General features: G+C 48.6%; 2 protein-coding genes across 2 annotated transcripts in view; both read left to right on the top strand.

The window, feature by feature from the left end:
- The window catches only part of RNF43 (ring finger protein 43), a 101,954-nt gene extending 91,394 nt beyond the window's left edge, over positions 1–10,560 (top strand). Inside the window, exons 3-9 of the mRNA XM_007958013.2 lie at positions 1,694–1,768; positions 1,860–1,991; positions 2,604–2,708; positions 5,135–5,296; positions 5,845–5,947; positions 6,769–8,121; positions 10,517–10,560. Of these exons, the coding sequence (XP_007956204.1) occupies positions 1,694–1,768; positions 1,860–1,991; positions 2,604–2,708; positions 5,135–5,296; positions 5,845–5,947; positions 6,769–8,121; positions 10,517–10,560 (1,974 nt within the window). The remainder of the gene's footprint in view (positions 1–1,693; positions 1,769–1,859; positions 1,992–2,603; positions 2,709–5,134; positions 5,297–5,844; positions 5,948–6,768; positions 8,122–10,516) is intronic.
- Positions 10,561–13,466: 2,906 nt separating this feature from the next.
- On the top strand, positions 13,467–17,373 carry SUPT4H1 (SPT4 homolog, DSIF elongation factor subunit). The gene is made up of 5 exons (XM_007958012.2): positions 13,467–13,535; positions 14,085–14,191; positions 16,472–16,527; positions 16,797–16,850; positions 17,306–17,373. The coding sequence occupies exons 1-5, from the start codon at positions 13,467–13,469 to the stop codon at positions 17,371–17,373; spliced, it is 354 nt and encodes a 117-aa protein (XP_007956203.1).
- The last annotated feature ends 787 nt before the right edge of the window (positions 17,374–18,160 follow it).

The raw sequence follows: 18,160 nt of genomic DNA, 5'->3' as shown, positions 1-18,160 counted from the left end.
TCGGAAGGAAGGTTGGGCAATCCTACTTCCGTAGTGATACTGCCTCGGAAACCCAAGGAGGGGTCGCTATGAGTCAGGGCTGACTCGAGGGCACATAACAACAACAACAACACTGCTCCTTAGAGGGCTCAGAAGACTGGAGAGCTGCTATCTGCCTGGGATGGCCTCGGATGGGTAGAGTTCCTGGGAGGAAGTGGGTGGTGGGGCAGATGGAGGCTGTGACCTCTCAGTCTCTTCAATTCCACTCTGGAGTCCTGTGAATTTCCAGTCAATTAGCCCAGTGAGCCCCGGGCCTGGGTGGAGGTAGAGTGCCCAGCCCAGCTCCCAGGGGAGGGAGAGAAGCAGGAGGGAAGTTATTTTCCTGACCAAAATGGAGCCCCACTAGAAGGAATCCACCACCCTCCCAGTGCTCCCCTGCCTTCAGGGCAGTGGGTTTTGAGGGGCCCCCTGGCCACTGCCTGCCCCAGGGAGTGGCAGCCGCTCCCCTCCTGAGCTGGCCTGCCCTGACAGGCTCTCCCTAAGACGCAAAGATCAAAGCGCTGAGAGTGTGAGTAAGCCGACATTGGCTGCTCTTCCTGCCACCACTACTGGCAGCAGGATTAACTCCTTCACAGCCTGCAGGAAGGCCCAAAGACTCAGCAGGAGCCCTGAGGGCCTGAAATCCCAGGCTGAGCCCTTTACCAGAAGAGTGTTTGCTCTAGGGAGGAGGGTTGGAGAGTAGCTGCTGGGTGAGGGGACCAACACTAGGCAGGGAGCAGCTCACTACTGTGTTGTCCGTTGGTCGTTGCCCACTGGGCCTCCACCCCACCCTCAGCGCTTATCTCCCTTCTCTTAACCCCACACATATCCCTAGATTCCTGCTTCTTGTTTTCTCCTGACACTGCTATCTGTTCCACCTGCTTGGCTACATTCTGCTTCTCCTAGCCTGCTGCGTTCTGTACTCAGAGCATCTCTGCCTGTTGGCCTTTGGTGAACCGAGCGTTTCTAGTCCCTCCCCGCCCATGTTTCTTAGGAGAGATGATGAAGAGATAAAGCACTAGACAGGGACTTCTTTAAGTTACCTTAAACAGGAACAGAGAAAGAGTTGGCAAACTTGAGTATGCAGGGAGAGACTGCAATGAGAGGGGCTGACGCTGAGCTTTGTGATGGAAGCCTTGGATGAGAGCAGTGTCCCAGGCTTTTGCTACTTAGCCTGAGCTGAAGGAGATGCCCCACAGCTTCTCATGTGAGGCAGGGGTAGCCCTTGGACAGCCTAGCTCTTTTCTAAAGGAGCTCTCCCCGCATCCCCACTCTGTCCCAGGGACAGGTCACTCTCCACTCCTGTGGGGGGGAGTTCACTCTATAGTGTGTTCTCACACCACTTAGCCAAGGCAGACTGATAGAACCCTGAGGACAGGGACTGTTCATATTTTCTTTGACCCTAGAGTCTAGTCCACCACCTGGTACCCAGTAAATTCTTGGTAAGGGTTTGTTGCATTACGGAATGAAGAACTGAATGTTGTCCTTTGAAGGCCTGGTAAGCCCAGGGGGCAGGGCAGGGGGATCCTGCACTTGCATGTGTATATGTGAATGTGCAGAGTTCCAGTGTGTAAAATATCCAGGAAAGGATAGTTGCATGTGGGGTGAGACTACGGCATGGATGAGCTGTCTTCTTCCCTGTCCCCAACCAAATTTCTACTGTGTGTCCCTGCAGGCCCGTATGGCAGGTGAGCGAGGAGCCAGCGCTGTCCTCTTTGATATCACCGAGGATCGAGCTGCTGCTGAGCAGGTACCGGGGACCTAGGGCTATTTGAGGAGAGGGCAGGGTAGATGGAGAAGCCAGGACACGGGAGCCCCTCTGGACACTGTCCTTTTTGCAGCTGCAGCAGCCCCTAGGGCTGACTTGGCCAGTGGTGTTGATCTGGGGCCATGATGCTGAGAAGCTGATGGAGTTTGTGTATAAGAACCGAAAGGCCCACGTGAGGATTGAGCTGAAGGAGCCCCCAGCATGGGTAAGCACAGAGGATCTCCAGACCCTGCCCCAGCGCCCACTCTCACCCCCACCTTTGTCCTGTGGTAACCCCCACCCAAAGCCCATAGACACCCGGAGTTGACAGAGACCTTAGAAATCCTCCTGACCCAAGAGGGAGAGGGAGAGGGAGAGGGAGAACCCCTTCAGAGATCCAGCTGTGCGTCTTGAAACAAACAGAGCCAGATGAGTTCTAAAGTTGTTTTCAGCTCTGTGGCTTCCTGGCATGGAGTAACAGAGACAGAGTGAAACTCTGGCCTCTGAGCCTTAGCTGGTGCTTCTCCACTCACCCACCTGCTCAGTGGGTTACTTCTACCTTCAGAAGAGGCCCTTTCCCCTTTTTCCCAAGCACCCAGGTTTTCAGATAGTACTTTTCACAGCTGACATCTAGAGAGCCCTTTCTTATGAGTGTTTCTGGGCAGAGAGGGATCGCCTAACCCCACCCCAGGTTCATCTCCACTGCATTCCTCCCGCTGGAAGACCCAAGGAGATCTCTAGTTCTCTGTGTGTCTCCTGGGATCCTGTGTTCCCTCCCAAATTGGCCCAGCTTCCTCCAGAACTATGACCTTTTTCCTTCTCTGCTTGCTGCCCCCAGCCAGACTATGATGTGTGGATCCTCCTGACTGTGGTGGGCACCATCTTTGTGGTCATCCTGGCTTCAGTGCTTCGTATCCGGTGCCGCCCCCGCCGCAGCAGGCCGGTGAGCAGTGTGGGCTCCCTGGTGGAGATGGGCGTGTGTATGTCTGTGGGAGGGTGGGAACAGGAAAGTGAAGTGAGGTAGGAAAGTGCCTTTATGCCCACAAAACAGTTTATCTCCAAATACCTCCATATCTGTCTTTGTTGATTTCCAGCAGCCTCTCCCCATGGGCTTGCTCATTTGTTCAGTCATTCAGCAAACATACTGAGGTCCTATTATGTGCCAGGCCCTGTTCCAAGTATTGAGTATACAGCAGTGATTAAAAGGGATAAAAATCCATATTATCAAGATGCTTTTATTCTAATAGAATGAGACAGACAGTAAACAAAATAAATAAGTAAAATATATAGTATTTTAGATAGTGTTAGATGCTGAAGAGGGAAATAAAATAGATAAGGGGAGAAGTACAAGGTGGACAGGGTTAATTTTTAAAAACAAGGCCAGGGACTGAACTATTAGGTATGTCTATCCAGAGGGTGGTGTGCCCATGACCAAGTTTAGGTAGGGTTGGCAGACAGTGTTTCTACAAGTGTGTTTGAATGTTCTGTAAGAATTCCCTGGTGCATAGTGGGGCTGACAAGGGACAGGTTGTAGTCACTTCTTGGCCACAGCCAGCTACCCAGATGGAGCGAGTAGTTGAAACTGTGGGCTCGGGACCATGGTCGCAGGGGACAACAAGCTCAATTGGCATAACATATTACACAAAAACATTGTTCCAAATCCTACTTTGGTGAGTAGTGACTGGGATCTTAAAAGGTTGCATCTGGATGCAATGATGGGTTTCTCCTTGTCCAGAGCAAAGAAGGATGAAGAAAACCAAAGACACATGGAACCAGTTAGTCCAAGGGACTGGTACAGCATGCAGTCCTCAGCCTATATGACTATGAGACCAGAAGAACTAGATGGTGCCCAGCCACCACTGTCAACCACTTGGAGTGGGATCTATGTAGGAGATCCTGGATAGAGTGGGAGAACAATGTGGAAAAAAACTAAAAATCATTAAAAAAAAAAAGGACCAGGTTTACTGGTATGATAGAGACTGGTGGAACCTCTGAGACTATACCCTTCAGGTCTGGAATTGAACCCACCCTGTGGTTTCCAGCCAAATAAAAGACAGACATATGAGCTGAACATTTATGTTAGGTAGATAGACTCCTTGGAGAGATCAATCAAGGTAGAATAGAAGGGCTGTGTATGCACAGGGATACAGCTTGAGGGTCAGGAGTGCATGGGAGGGAAGGACATAGGGAAGAGGTAAGTATGGGGAGGAAGTGGGAGGGGAGCTGTTGCATTGTGGGAAATTGCAGTCAATGTCATAAGACAAAGTGTATGTGAACTGCTGTATGGAAGATGAATTTGTTCTGTAAACTTTCACCCAAATCACAATAAAAATTAAAAAGAAATATATAAAAGCAAGGTCAGGGAAAGCCACATTGAGAAGATGACATTGAAGCAAAAACCCCAACTCAGTGAGGGAGTGATCTGTGCAAATACCTGGGGAAGAAGTAGTTAAACAAGGAGAAGAGTAAGTGCAAAGGCCTTGAGGCAGAAGTGTGCCCAATGTGTTTGAGGAGCAGCAAGAAGTAGTGTGATTGGGACAGAGTGAGGGGGAGGAGGCCACAGTAGGAGACGAGGACAGAGAGTTCATGGGGACCAAGTTGTATAGGACTCTTTGGATCATTGTTATGACTTTGTCTTTTCCTCTGGGTGAAATGGAAGCCATCAGAAGATTTTGAGTAGAAGAATGATATGGCCTAACTTGAGTTTGACCATGATCACTCTTGCTTCTGTGATGAGGATGAACTGCTGGGAGCTAAGGGTGGGAATAGAGAAGCCAGATAGGAGGCTAATACAGGAATCCAGGTGACAGTGACGGTAGCTTGTGTTAGGGTGGTAGCAATAAGGGTCGAGAAAAATCATTAGATTCTGGGTATGTTTTGAAAGCAAAGCCAAAAAGTTTACTAGTGAATTAATGATGGGGCATGAGAGAAAGGAGTGAAGGACGACATCAGAATTTTTGGTCTGAGCAGCTGAAAGAATGAAATGACCGGTTATTGGGGTGGGGAAGACTAGGGATGATAGTTGTGTGGTTGGGGGTGGTTAATGGAATCAGGAGTTCAGTTTTGGACATGGAAAGTTTGACCTGCCTATTAGACATCTGAATTAAGATGTCAAGAAGGCAGTTGGACAAAAAGTTTCTCTCATCAGTCATCAAGGACAGGAAAGCTTATTGGTATGAGCTGAGGGTGGGTTGGGAGACCTTGACCTGCTTGGCAGAGTCATGTATGTGCTCCAAAGAAACAGAGTCCCAGAGGCAGTTAATTGGCCATGTGATCTAATTGACTGACTGGGAACCAAGTACAAGAGGGGCTTCAGGGGTGAGGGAAGAGAAAGTCTTGCCTCATTCTAAGCTCTGCCCCTCTTGTCAGGAGCCTCTTCAGCAGCGAACAGCCTGGGCCATCAACCAGCTGGCCACCAGGAGGTACAGGGCCAGCTGCAGGAGGGCCCGGGCTGAATGGCCAGACTCAGGTAGCACCTGCAGTTCAGCCCCCATGTGTGCCATCTGCTTGGAGGAGTTTTCTGAGGGGCAGGTAAGGCAAGACTTGTGGTTCACATCCATCACCAGGCTGAAGAGGAGGAATGCAGCTTTAGGCGGGAGGTGGGGGGTGTGGGTGTGGGGTGGGTGGACTTAAGGCTGGTGTGGTTGTCCTGGCCACCTCTGTATCCTGTGTATACTGCATTGGGCAGAGGTAGAGCAGAGCCCTGAAGCTTGGTATTTGTCCTGGCCTTCTATAGACAGAGAACTGCTATTTGTTGAAAGTGTGCCATGGGCAGGCTCTGCCCTGGGTACTTTAGATGCATTATTCCATGCTGGCCTCATGACAGTGAGGGGTGGGGGAGGCTCATTTTTTTATCCTTGTTTTACAGGCAGAAATGTGCCCAATGTAATAATAGCTAACTGGCAAAATTTATGCATACCTGATACCAAAACCCATACCTTTTCTATTCTACCATGAGGTCTTCTGCAAGTAGATTATAGCAAGAGGAGAGGCCAAAGGGAGTCAGGGGAGGTATTCTGATTCCTGGCCACTCCTAAAGCTACAGGTACCTTTGGATCAGACACCCTTGTTTTCTCCAGGAGCTGCGGGTCATTTCCTGCCTCCATGAGTTCCACCGTACCTGTGTGGACCCCTGGCTACATCAGCATCGGACTTGCCCTCTCTGCATGTTCAACATCGTAGGTAGGAGGTGGGCCAAGGACTCCCCTATGCATAGTCAGATGGGTCAAGAACATGGTTTCTCTCTGGGGAAGGGCCCCTCCTTGAAGCTGAGGAGAAACTAGAGCTGTCACTATGGTTGCTTAAGTTGTGCACTGCTCAGGAGTGCTTTGTCTGAGAGAGGAGCCATTCACACTGTAGATATCCTTACTATCTTTTGAATTATTTGTATTTTTATGTCAACTTTATTGATTCTAAATTTGGGGTATTTGTATATTTATTACTTCCATTTTCTGGCAGTAAATATTCTATTCTGATAAAATCACTATGATGATTTTCTAAAAGATGAAAGTGAAGTATTTTGAGGAATGAGAACCTTTTTCTAATTCACCCAAAGGTGCAGTATGGCCTAGCAGTGGCCCTGGATGAAAGAGCCCCAAATGGCTGGTGGGAATGCAGAAATTGACACATATATTGGGACTCCCAGGGCAGATGGACTTGGCTGGAGGGAGGGAAGGAGTCCCAGGGCACTTGCAGGTTAGGGATGTCCTTGGTGCCTAAGGCATTTGACTGCTTACCAGAAGGTTAGTGGTTCAAACCCACAAGCCACTCCGTGGAAGGAAGATGGCCAAATCTACTTCCGTAAAGATTTGTAGTTGCTATGAGTCAGAATTGACTCAGTGGCAATGAGTTTGGTTTGGAGTTTCGGTCCCCCAAACTCTGACTGACCTCATAGGCTATACAGGATCAAATGGGTTAGCTATCGCACACCTTTCTCAATGCAGCCTCCATGTTTGGGTGGTCAGACACCAATGTTCTTGTTTTTGTTTCATTTTTTTCCCCAGAGGGTGACACATTTTCCCAGTCCTTGGGACCCTCTAGAACTTACCAGGAACCAGGCCGCAGACTCCACCTCATTCGCCAGCATCCTGGTCACGCTCACTATCACTTCCCTGCTGCCTATCTGCTGGGCCCTTCTCAGAGCTCAGTGGCTCGGCCCCCAAGACCTGGTCCCTTCCTCCCATCCCAGGGGCCAGTCTTGGGTCCTCGGCACCCCCGCCTCCCCAGAGTGGCACCTCCCCGGCCTCCGGGTGAGCAGCAGCGCCTAGCAATGGCCCAGCTTCCCTATGCGCAGGGTTGGGGGCTGAGCCGGCTCAGATGTACCTCACAGCAACCTGCTGCATGCCCAGTGCCCCCACGCCGAACCAGGCCTCATGACAGCAGCGGGTCTGGGGAGAGCTACTGCACTGAACGCAGCGGCTACCTGGCAGATGGGCCAGGCAGTGACTCCAGCTCAGGGCCCTGTCATGGCTCATCCAGTGACTCGGTAGTCAACTGCACAGACATCAGCCTGCAAGGCATCCACGGCAGCAGTTCCACCTTCCGCAGCTCCCTCAGCAGTGACTTTGACCCCTTGGTCTACTGCAGCCCTGAAGGGGAGGTCCAAGGGGAGGAGACACATGTTAGTGTGGCCTCTCGTCCCAGGTCCTTGGACTCGGTGGTGCCCACAGGGGAAAACCAGGTCACCAGCCACATCCACTACCACCGCCACCGGCACCACCACTACAAAAAGCGGTTCCAGTGGCATGGCAGGAAGTCTGGCCCAGAAACTGGGGCCCCCCAGTCCAGGCCTGGTGTTCCTCGGACACATCTCCAGCTGGAGCCACCTTCTGGTGAGCAAGCCACCAGATCCAACTCACCAGCTCCCTCAGGGCAGCTCCCTAACCCACAGAGGCCTAAGGCTCTCACAGAGCCAGCCCTTGGCCCAGCTGAAGCCTCCAGCCCCAACCCCATTGCCAGCAGCCTTTTCAACATACAGAAATCCAGCCTTTCTGCCCGACACCCACAGAGGAAACGGCGAGGGGGTCCCTCAGAGTCCACCCCAATCTCTCGGCCCCAGGACTTGACTATGCACCCACCTTGCCCAGTGTTTCCCCACTATGGCCCCAGTCTGGCATACCCTTGGTCCCCAGAGGCCCACTCATTGATCTTCGGACCTTCGGGCCTACATAGGAGGCTTCTACCAGAAACATCGGACTCCTGTTACTCAAGGTCACAGCCAGTATGGTTGTGTCTGACGCCACGCCGGCCCCTGGGGCCACACCCGCCTGAGGAGGGGCCTTCCGAATGGAGTCCTGGCACCACAGAGGGCAGACCATGCCCTTACCCACACTGCCAGGTGCTGCCAGCCCAGCCTGGTGAGTTTTCATGGAGAGTAGGTGTTGGGGGGAGTGGAGAATAAGAGAAGCTGGATATTGCAGAATGGGTGAAGTCAACCAACAAGGGGCTGACAGAAGTTGAGAAGGATACAACAGGAGTGACATTTATATTATTAAAAAACTGGCACAGCGTAAGTTGCCAGCTGGAGCACCCCAGCTCTGCCAGATCATAAGGTGGTCCCAGGGGAGGTTAGAGCTACAGAGAGGCACATGGGTGTGGTTGGGGCCACAGCTCAAGTGGAAGTACGTCAACATTTTGACAATTGGTACAGATGTACCAGTGTTTACAGCTCAGTATTAGCTCCAAATACAAAGAAGGCCAAGAAGTGTCCCTTACCCTTGAGGAGAGCATGATCTTATAGGAGAGTTCATTACAGATAACCATAATACTAGGCCATGTGAGAAGAACTGTGTGAACGATACAAAGAGAAAGCAAGATCACACTTGCTTAGCAAGTTTAGCAGCCCTGCAGGTCCTCAGGTCTTCTGTTCCTCAGGAGGGCTGCCCTTCCAAACACTCTTGTTAATAAGATCAACCTCATTTCCTTGGTGGCCTACTGCATCCATGTTGCTGTATTACAACCAATGGTGATAACTTAAATTCTCAACCTTAACTTTGTATTTATTTGCCCAAATATTCCTCTTCCCCTTCCAGAGCCCTCCACCTCCTATTCCTTTTCTATCTTCTCACACAACTTCCTGCCTACAACTATTGCAAGGAGTATCCTTCCACCCCAAAAGGGCATTCAAAGGTCCTGAAATATAAGAACTCATGGTCTAGGAATCTTACAGCCAGAATTTGAGAGATGCTGTCATTCATTCATTTCCCCTCTCCTTCCTTTCTTCCTTCTGCATATATTATATTTGCTCTTATGTGCTAAGTTCCAGGCTTTGAATATACAGAGATGAAAATATATGGAACTTGCCAACCAGGAGATCCTGGTCCATGGGGATACAGGCATGCAAACAGAGCGAAGATAATTACTTTCATAGAGCCATATATCTGGAAGCTTTGGCCATGTGTTTGATTATTCCAGTAGGACCCTGTTGTATTTCCATGTCTAGACCACCACCTCTCCTGTCTCTCAAGCTCAAAACTAGTTTCTGCTCAAAACTAGTTGCTTCCTTTTTCCCTACTTCTTGTATCCAATCAGTTTCAGGTGCTGTTAACCATATCTCTGCTTATCTCTCCCATATTCCCCTCTCACCCATGTCTTAGGTGCATCCTAAACACCAATGCAGCAAATGCCTAGCTCCCCCCTCCCTTTAATAGGGCATGAAGGCTGGGGACTGCACATTGAATGTGGTAACCAGGAAGTTGTTCAGTACAGCTACTCTGCTTCCCTACTGTCCATACTGCTGCCAGTGTTCTCTTCCTCACAAGAAATTGTCCACAAAGCTTCAAATGTTCTGTTTTGTCAACTATAAGGAAAAATCCAACCTGGTTTGACCTTCAGGGTCCCAGCACCAACTAGCCCCGATCTTCCTTCCCAACCTTACTTTCTGCTAGTCCCCTCACCTCATGCTTCAGCCAAACTGTGTAAACTCTTCTTGTACTTCCTGCAGACCAGAATATCCTGCTGCCTTCCCTGAGTCCCATAAATCCAATTCCTACCTATTCCTGCAGGCTCAGCTCATTTATCCCCAATTCCAGGAAGTCTTTCCTGGTTCCTCCAGTTGAACACAGTCTCTCTCCTTCCTTGATATATCTCTTAGGGCCCCAGTCCTCTCCCTCTGGCTAGTAGCTACTGGCATGCACACCTTCTCTCTTACAAGTTTGTTAGATACCTGCTTATTCTTTTTGGATTTACTTTGGTAGCTTAGTGGTTAAAGAATTTGGCTGCTAACCAAAAGGTCAGTGGTTCAAACCCACCAGCTGCTCCATGGGAGAAAGATGAGGCAGTCTGCCTCCATAAAGATTTACAGCCTTGGAAACCCTATGGGGCAGTTCTGCTCTGTCCTAAAGGTCACTATGAGTCAGAACCAACTTGATGGCTGTGTGTTTTGTTTGGTTTTGGTTTATTTGCTACATAGCAGCAGACTCAATGGCAGTTTTGTTTGTGGGTTAGCTTTTTTTTTTTTTTGAGAAGGGGAGGAGCAGCAAGTCAGATTCACAATGAATGCTCAATAAATATTTATTGGGTGAATGAATGTATAGTAAGTATTATGAACACATTAGTTGCTATATGTTTCCTTTTGTCTATATTCGTTTTTCTCTCCCTTGTGTCCTAATTGGGATTCATCTCAGCTTTCAAGCTAATCAACCTTTTTTCCCTTTTGTGGCCCTCTCCCAGTCACACTCTCCTGCAGGTGGGAGAAGCAGGAGCCTGGCCTGACCCTCAGTGTTCTCTTTCCTGCCCTCTCTCTGAATGCAGGCTCAGAGGAGGAGCTTGAGGAGCTGTGTGAGCAGGCCGTGTGAGATGTTCAGACTTGGCTTCAACCAAAACTGTGCTCCGGATGACTCAGGGTGCTACCAGCAGAATCCTGCTCCTGGGAGAAGAAAGGACCTCGGCAAACATCCCTTTGTGCCATGCTTCCTGGAGCCAGTGGAAGAGAAGTGGTTATGGTGGGTGGTGGGTGGTGGGCAGTGATGTTTCCTGCTCCCAGCAATGGGGTGATGGTTTCCCCCCTTGTCTGCAGAACAGATGTCCACAGCAGCAGGTTTAGTCTGGCCAGGCAACCAGCTACTGCCTGCGCACATGTGGGCTGGCTCCCTTGAAGAGCGTATTTTTTGAGAGCAGGAAGCTATGTATGGGAAACTAGGGTATTACAAAGGTGCTGACCCTTCCCCAGCACCACTGGATCGCCATCATCCCAGGCCTAATGTTCATACCAACCAGCTCACTACATGACCCTTTCTCGACCTCCTTCTTCTGCCCTGGCTGTCCTTGGAAAGGCTGTCACTGGAGGAACTGCATCAGGGACAACAGCTCTATCATTTTTCATCACCAAGAGCACAGATGAGCCTGGACCCCTGAAAAAGGGGCAGTAGGGGTGGGGGTCTCTGCAGCTTCTCCAGGCAGTGCCTCCTCTGGTGCATAAGGGATCATTTTTTCCTCCCTTATTGTCCTTAAATTGTCAGGACAATTGAGGAACTTGGAACACCCTTATCACCCCTGCAGCTCCATTTCCTCTGTAGGCTGCAGGTAGAGTTGAGGTGGGAAGGGAAAGACTCTCCTTAGAGATGTCCTGTCTCAAAGTCCCAGAGCAGAGGGACAGTAGAAGGTTTCTGCAGGATTTCATCTGGAAGGACAGGATGGAATGAAGGTAGAAAAGGCAGAATTGCAGCAGAGCATGAAGGACAAGAAGGAATGTTTTCTCTTAGAGCAGGGATAGGGAGCAGAGAACAAAGGAAAGCGAAATGTGGTCCTTGGGTTTGGAGGGCCCAGAGGCCTAGCTCCCCAGTATAAGCCATATAGGTAGGGACCCACAGGGAGCAGGTGCATGCGAGAGTTACGTTAGAGCGGAAGTCTGGCCTAGGCAGCTGGTACCCGAGTGGGCAAGGACTGAGAGGCCTCCCTAGGGTGACATTCACTCCAGGGCAGCCTGGTCATTGCTGGCCCCTCAGGCATTTATCCCATTTGGAATGTGAATGTGGGGGCATAGTGGGCACAGGGTCCCCACCTGGGAACTTTCCTCAAAGTCAGTGGAGAGACTAGCACCTAAGCACCCACATGGGTATTTATATCTGAACCAGACAGAAAGACGCTTGAATCAGGCACTACGTTGAAAATGTATTTATTTGCTAATATATTTATCCACAAATACAATCTGGTCTTGTGGTTTTGTTTTGTAATGGCTGTTATTCAACTTCATCTCCTTCCACATCAACAGAAATAAATTGTCTGATATCAGGGACTAGGTTCTGATTTACAAAAGGATGGGGGGAGTTGTGGGCTTGGCATGACTTAGTGAGGCAAGGGAGGGCAAATGCCTGAGTGGATTCTCATCATGCGTCAGTTGTCAGGTATCTTTATTACTATTATTGTACTTTTCACTTTAATGTACTGATGCTTCAGTGACTTACTTTGTGACCTTGGGCAAGTAAGCTATCTATGCCTGTTTTCCATCCGTAAAATGGGCCTACTTCACAGAGTTGTTGTAGGTCTCCCATGAGATACGGAAGAGTGAAAACGTGCTCCAAAGTGGAAAGTTACTATTCAGTGATAGAGAACATCCAAACCTCAGTCACAGAGCCCATCTGAACACAGGATGGGATGGGCAACAAGAGGTGGGCCTGCCCTTGAGGGAAACTCAGTTTCAATTAAGAGGCCTGGTTGGGAGGATAGAACACAGACTTTGTATCCCAAAGCTTCAATTCAGATAAACACGAATGACTGTGGCTCTGCCTACGCACAGGACTATTTTCAGCATCAAGAAAATTCCACAAGGTCTGGAGAGGCCTTTACTTTCTTCCTCACAAAGCACATTTTCTCCTTCGGCTTCTTGGGAAAGGTTTAGTAGAGGAAATTGCTGTCTCTACTCAGTTTTGAACTAGAAAGCAAGGCATTTAGCTTCCCATAGAGTAAAATGGAAAAAAAAAAAGGACACTTAATCCCCCGCAGATGTTCTGATGCAAAAAGCAAAAGAAGTGTGTCTAAATGCTGAAAGCCGCATAAAATATAATTTATCAGCTGGAAAGGGTGATCGTACATAAAGAGCTTTTAAAATAATATGCTTTTTTTTTTTCCCTCCCCGCCGGCCGGGCGCAGACCAACATTCCTGTGAAGGGCAAAAGGAAACTCTATAATAGAGCTCTCGCAGTTAGGTAGTACGGGTGGGGGCCGTCCCTGGATTTGTTTTCGCTCTCTGCGAACATAATCCGGAGGGAGACAGTGCATTCTCTGCCCCTACGCTTTTCAAATGGGAAGACAAAAAGAATCTCAGCTATCATCTGGGATCCTTGTAAGGGTACCTACAGCCTGGTGCCAGAGGCCTAGATCAAATGGCCCGCGCCTGCGGGATCCCGCGCAGGTGCCAGCCGCATCGCCCGCCCCTCCCTCACAGGCTCCCGCCAACCGGTCCAATGGCCGCCTAGGCCTCGGTCTCCACCTCAGCCTCGGCCTCGCCCTCGCGCCAACCCAGGTGCCGGGAGCGCGCTCCGGCCCAGGTGACTCTGGGCCGGCCCCGCCTCTCAGGCGGAAGACACCATCTCCTAAAGCGGGGGGGAAGAGGGACCAGGCCGGCAGCTTCACACACCGGAAGAGGAAGTTCGCGGCACGTAACGCCTGAAGTGCTGGGTATTCTGGGTAATTCGCTGTTTACTTCCTGCGAGTGAAGAGGCCTTGGTGGAACCGCTGGCTGGTTTTCTTCCCGTCGGAGAAGATGGCTTTGGAGACGGTGCCGAAGGACCTGCGGCATCTGCGGGCCTGTCTGCTGTGTTCGCTGGTCAAGGTGCCGGTCGGGGACCTGGTTGTAGAAGCGCAGGGGGAAAGAGTATGCTTGAAGTGGGGCTGGGGAACGATGAAGAGAAAAGTAAGGTCGAGGACCCTGGGAGAGTGGGAAGCCGAAGAAGGCTGTTGCTTGCGTTGCTAGGAACGCATACGAATCTTGGTAGCTAAAGGCATGGCCGTCTTACATATCTTCGAATCCTGAGCTCTTAGCACAGGCTTAGCCCTTAACAGACATTCAATGAACTTAATTGGAGCTGAAGGGCTCTGGCAGAGGTCGGAAGTGGGGATCTGCAGCTGACAGAATAGTGGAGAGGTTGCCTGACCTTGAGGAGATTAGGGAAGGGAATAAGTAGAGCAAAATTGGGAACAAGAGAGGAAGGAGTATGAGGATGGAATTTAGGAGTGGAGTTTTGGGATTGGTGGGTAGGGGACCTGATGGGACAGAGCCAATCTAGGCAACCAAAAAGTTAGCCAAGTGGGAGTATTGAGAAAGCCACCTTTTCGTTCAGCCTCGTTCATGCTCGTCATCCTCCTTGTTCTTTTCTTCCAGACTATAGATCAGTTTGAATATGATGGCTGTGACAATTGTGATGCATACCTACAGATGAAGGGTAACCGAGAGATGGTGTATGATTGCACCAGCTCTTCCTTTGATGGGTAAGCCCCTTTAGTTTCCTTCATTCACTTCTGCATTGCCCGTCCCTGCCCCAACCAGTAAAGCTGGGGCGAGTTTTTGAGACCACAATCCTAGTTAACTTATTTGGCATTTCCTACTAGTCTTGCAATGTCCAATACAGCCACATAAGCTTTTTAAGTGTAAGCTTACAGATAATTCTGTACGTGTAAAAAGACAGTATGGAAGAAAGAATGAAAAATATCTTTTTTGGGGGGGGGTAATAATTGCATGTTGAAATGGTAAAATTTTGGATGTATTGGTTATAATTGACATAAACTTTATTTTTTTCTCTGTACTTTCTTAAACATGGCTACTAGGAAATTTAATATGGCCTGTATTGTTTTCATTATATTTTGAGAGGGCACTGCTTCACTAGCCTGTCAGCTCCTTGATGATGGAGACTCTCTAAACTTGTGCATGGCAATCTTGCACAGGGCCTAAAAGGTGGTGGTGCTTAGTAAATAATTGTTGAACATATGAAGATCCTTCTTGAAAATAAGGAAAAGCTAAGAAACAGCAATGGTAGATGATTGTTCTAAAGTTGATGCTTTTAAGAGGCCCTGTAAGAAAAGTTACTTGTTTTTTTAAAAAAGGTTAGTACAGTATTGTTATTACTGACTTGGTTTTGTTTTATAAAATTTTTTCACTTAACAAAGTTTTGCACTTTCTATCCTCTGCTTGACCTGGAAGGGCTTGGCAGCCTGTCTAGATTGAATTTAAGGCCTGGAATGGCCTTGGTCTTGTTTACCAGTATATCCAGTGGCTGGCATATAATGCTAATTAACAAATTACTGTTCAATTAATTTAACTAAATAGTAATAATAACTAATGAAGGATGGGTGGCTAGGCCATACGGCAGAATTTCAGAGTTCAGAGAATCATACCTTTATTGAAAATTAGAGATTAGACTAACCCTTTTATTTAACAGATAGGAAATCTGTCCCTTCACAGTCTTGGAGCAGCTGTCACTTCTTGAGTCATGCAGTGAGTGGCAGAAGTAGTTAGAACCTAGTTGTTAATAACAATTGCTATGTATATGGTAGTTAACACTGTAAGGCACTGTGCTAAGTAGTTAAAGTACGTTACCTAGTTTAATCTTCCCAACCCCAGTGCAGTTGTATTATTATATGCATTTTACTACTGAGAAAACTGAGGTACAAAGAAGCTGCAATTTTCTCAAGGTCAGTTAGCCTGAAAATAGTTGCTTCTGGGATTCAAACCTAGGCAGCCTGATGCTAAAGGTCACAGTCTTAAATTGCTACCATGTTGCCTTACATCTCTAGTTAAAGTACTATGTTAACTATTGTGAGAAGTATCAAGGGTTAAACAAGGAGATTCTTACTAGTAAGGGAGAAACTGTAAAGCTTTGTTTATTGGGCTTTAAAGAGTGAACAGGTCAAATATTAAAGATCAGAGGAGGGCTACATGACCTCAGCTAGAAGTGGAGGTAGCATATGAACCAGGATCTCAGAGGAGTGTGAGATGAGAGAGTAGAAAAAACATTCCAACCAAAGGAAGTGACTTCAGCAACACACTTGTAACTAGGAGGATGGCCTGTAGATGTGCCTATCCCAGATCAGTCTGCAGGACCAAGGGGCTTATAGTAGCCTACTTGCCACCCCTGGAGGTGAGGTCATTCCACTCAGAGCACATGACTGAGAATGTAGGATTTAGATGGGGAAGAGGAACTCCTCAAATAAGAATCCAGGATTGTTGCCAAGAGAAAGGGGAATGGATTTTGAAGCAATGAACAAGTGTTGGTGTTTTGGACAGAACTGACACAGTAGGCAGTCAGCAAGCGTTCGATTGAACGAATGAATGACAAACGTGAGCTCTCCAGCTTCTGAAACCACCTGATGGCTTTCCTATCTTACTCAGGTTGTGGACTTCCAGCCATTGTCACCAGTGCTCTCGGATAAAAGTTACCCTGGGAAGGACTGTTAGCATAAAAAGAGCTGGTGCTTATTTAGCAGATACTGTGTGTCAGTCTCTGTGCTGGGTGTTTTTCATATATCATCTCAGCCTGTGAGTCTCATCATATTGCTGAAATTCTAAGGACTTCATATGTGCTTCAGCTGCGCAGCTCAATAGGAGTGGAGCTTTCCAGTATACACTCAGTGATACTTGACTTTTTCCCAGGCTGCTTCTCCTAGAACTGTTGTGCTGGCTGGAAAGAGAGTGAAGAGGGAGTTCCCTTGGCCTGCCTCTTCTGTGGCAGAGGGGAGGCTCAGGCCGACTCTCCGTTATTTTTCCCTTCCTAGAATCATCGCAATGATGAGTCCAGAGGACAGCTGGGTCTCCAAGTGGCAGCGAGTCAGTAAGCGTTTCCCGTTTTTCCTTATCCTGACCTAGTTGTTGCCATTCCTCAGATCCAGTGGGGGGGGGATTCTTAATACAGTAGGGTGAGTGGCCTCAAGGTGGGAAAGGAGGTTATAGGAAGGACAGAGAAGCAATGTCCTGTGCCCTTCCAAGAGAAGTGATCACTCTTCTGTAGTTGCAGCACTTCTTTCATTTTTAGCTTCAGTTTCCATTTGGTCTTTAGTGTTCACCCATTTCAACTGCAATCTCCTTTTTTTCCTCTCTCAGGTAACTTTAAGCCAGGTGTGTACGCTGTGTCAGTCACTGGTCGCCTGCCCCAAGGTAATAATAATCATAATAACAGCCAATGTTTGTTTACTGTACCAAACTGCAGCAGCCCGTTATCTGAATCAGTGCCAGTCCTCACATTCTATAAGCCTTTTCATTTTATGGAGGAGGAAACCAAGGCACAGAGAGGTTCAATAATTTGCCCAAAGTTACCCAGCTAATAAGTGAGAAGCCAGAATTTGAACGTAAGCATTCTGGCATCAGAATCCTGGCTTACGGTGACTGCCTTGTGTCCTCCTTTTCCTGCTCATTCTTACCAAATTATTGTTTGCCATTACTTGCTTGGATTTTCAGTGATGACAAGCCAACCAAGGAAGACTATTGATGAGTGGTCTAGAAGTTCCATAACGCTGATAACCACTCTCCTTCCCCCCAAAATGGGAACTGAATAGCCTTTCTTGTCCATCTGAGCCTTCTCCCTCACAAAGCTGTTTATTTTTCTGCCATAGGAATTGTGCGGGAGCTAAAAAGTCGAGGAGTGGCCTACAAATCCAGAGATACAGCTATAAAGACTTAGTAAGATGCAGGATTACCAGCATGTTTGCGTCCCACCTCCTGCCTCTGCCTTTTCTTTCTTGTGGAACTAAATGAGCAGAACTGCAAATCTTCACAACCCTCCAACTCTGAGACTCAAAACACTGTTGAAAAAGAAGCACAGAAAGACCATTTTACCTTCTTTGGACTACTGGTGGAGGGGACAGGGGTCTGAGTTGATGGATTAGCAGAGACTGAATTGAGGACGGAGTAGGATGCTGCCTTTCCTACCCACAGGCTGCTCTTTGCCCACAGGCCTCTGGGGGCCAAATGCCAATAAACATGAGCCCCTAGGAAAGTTCTTTAGCCCAGGATACATCCCTTGTTTCCCTCCCCCTTTCTCCTGGCTGAGCACATTAAGTGTCACTACTGCCCTGTGAGCACCCTCCCAGAGCAACAGAGGCCTTGTGCTCACTCTTGCCAGGCTCGTTGGAAGATTGCTGTTCTGAACTAGGTAACCCCATCAGCCTGGTAGTCCTGTGTCTAGCAGTTGGCATCCTTTCTGCTCTCTAGAACACCTAGGCCAGGGCTCAGCAGGTGCCCCTTAAAGAACTCCTGAGGTTTTTTTAGTGCCCTTTGTCCCTTGACCCTGTTATCGGCTCTTTGGTTTTCTTCTTTTTGACTTACATTTCTGTATCTTAGCCAGCAGTAGCTCCCAGGGCCCTCCCCACTTACCCCCATTTCCTAGTTCCCTAACAGAAGGTCCTCAGTTTTTAGATGGCTGCTGGGTCTGCTCTGGTTTGTTTGTGTAGCCACTTTAGGGAATGTCA

Source organism: Orycteropus afer, unplaced genomic scaffold (genome assembly GCF_000298275.1).
Source record: "Orycteropus afer afer isolate SDZICR_OR568_19922 unplaced genomic scaffold, OryAfe1.0 scaffold00834, whole genome shotgun sequence".
NCBI classification, from domain to species: Eukaryota; Metazoa; Chordata; class Mammalia; order Tubulidentata; family Orycteropodidae; genus Orycteropus; species Orycteropus afer.
Note: the sequence above shows the minus strand (reverse complement) of the source record. Positions and strands in the feature narration are given on the sequence as shown.

Excerpts from the sequence above, each read along its gene's own strand:
- SUPT4H1 (XM_007958012.2), top strand. The coding sequence starts at position 13,467 with ATGGCTTTGGAGACGGTGCCGAAGGACCTGCGGCATCTGCGGGCCTGT. Across the intron at positions 13,536-14,084 it reads TGCTGTGTTCGCTGGTCAAG|ACTATAGATCAGTTTGAATA; the intron begins GTGCCGGTCGGG and ends CTTTTCTTCCAG. Across the intron at positions 16,851-17,305 it reads CACTGGTCGCCTGCCCCAAG|GAATTGTGCGGGAGCTAAAA; the intron begins GTAATAATAATC and ends TTTCTGCCATAG.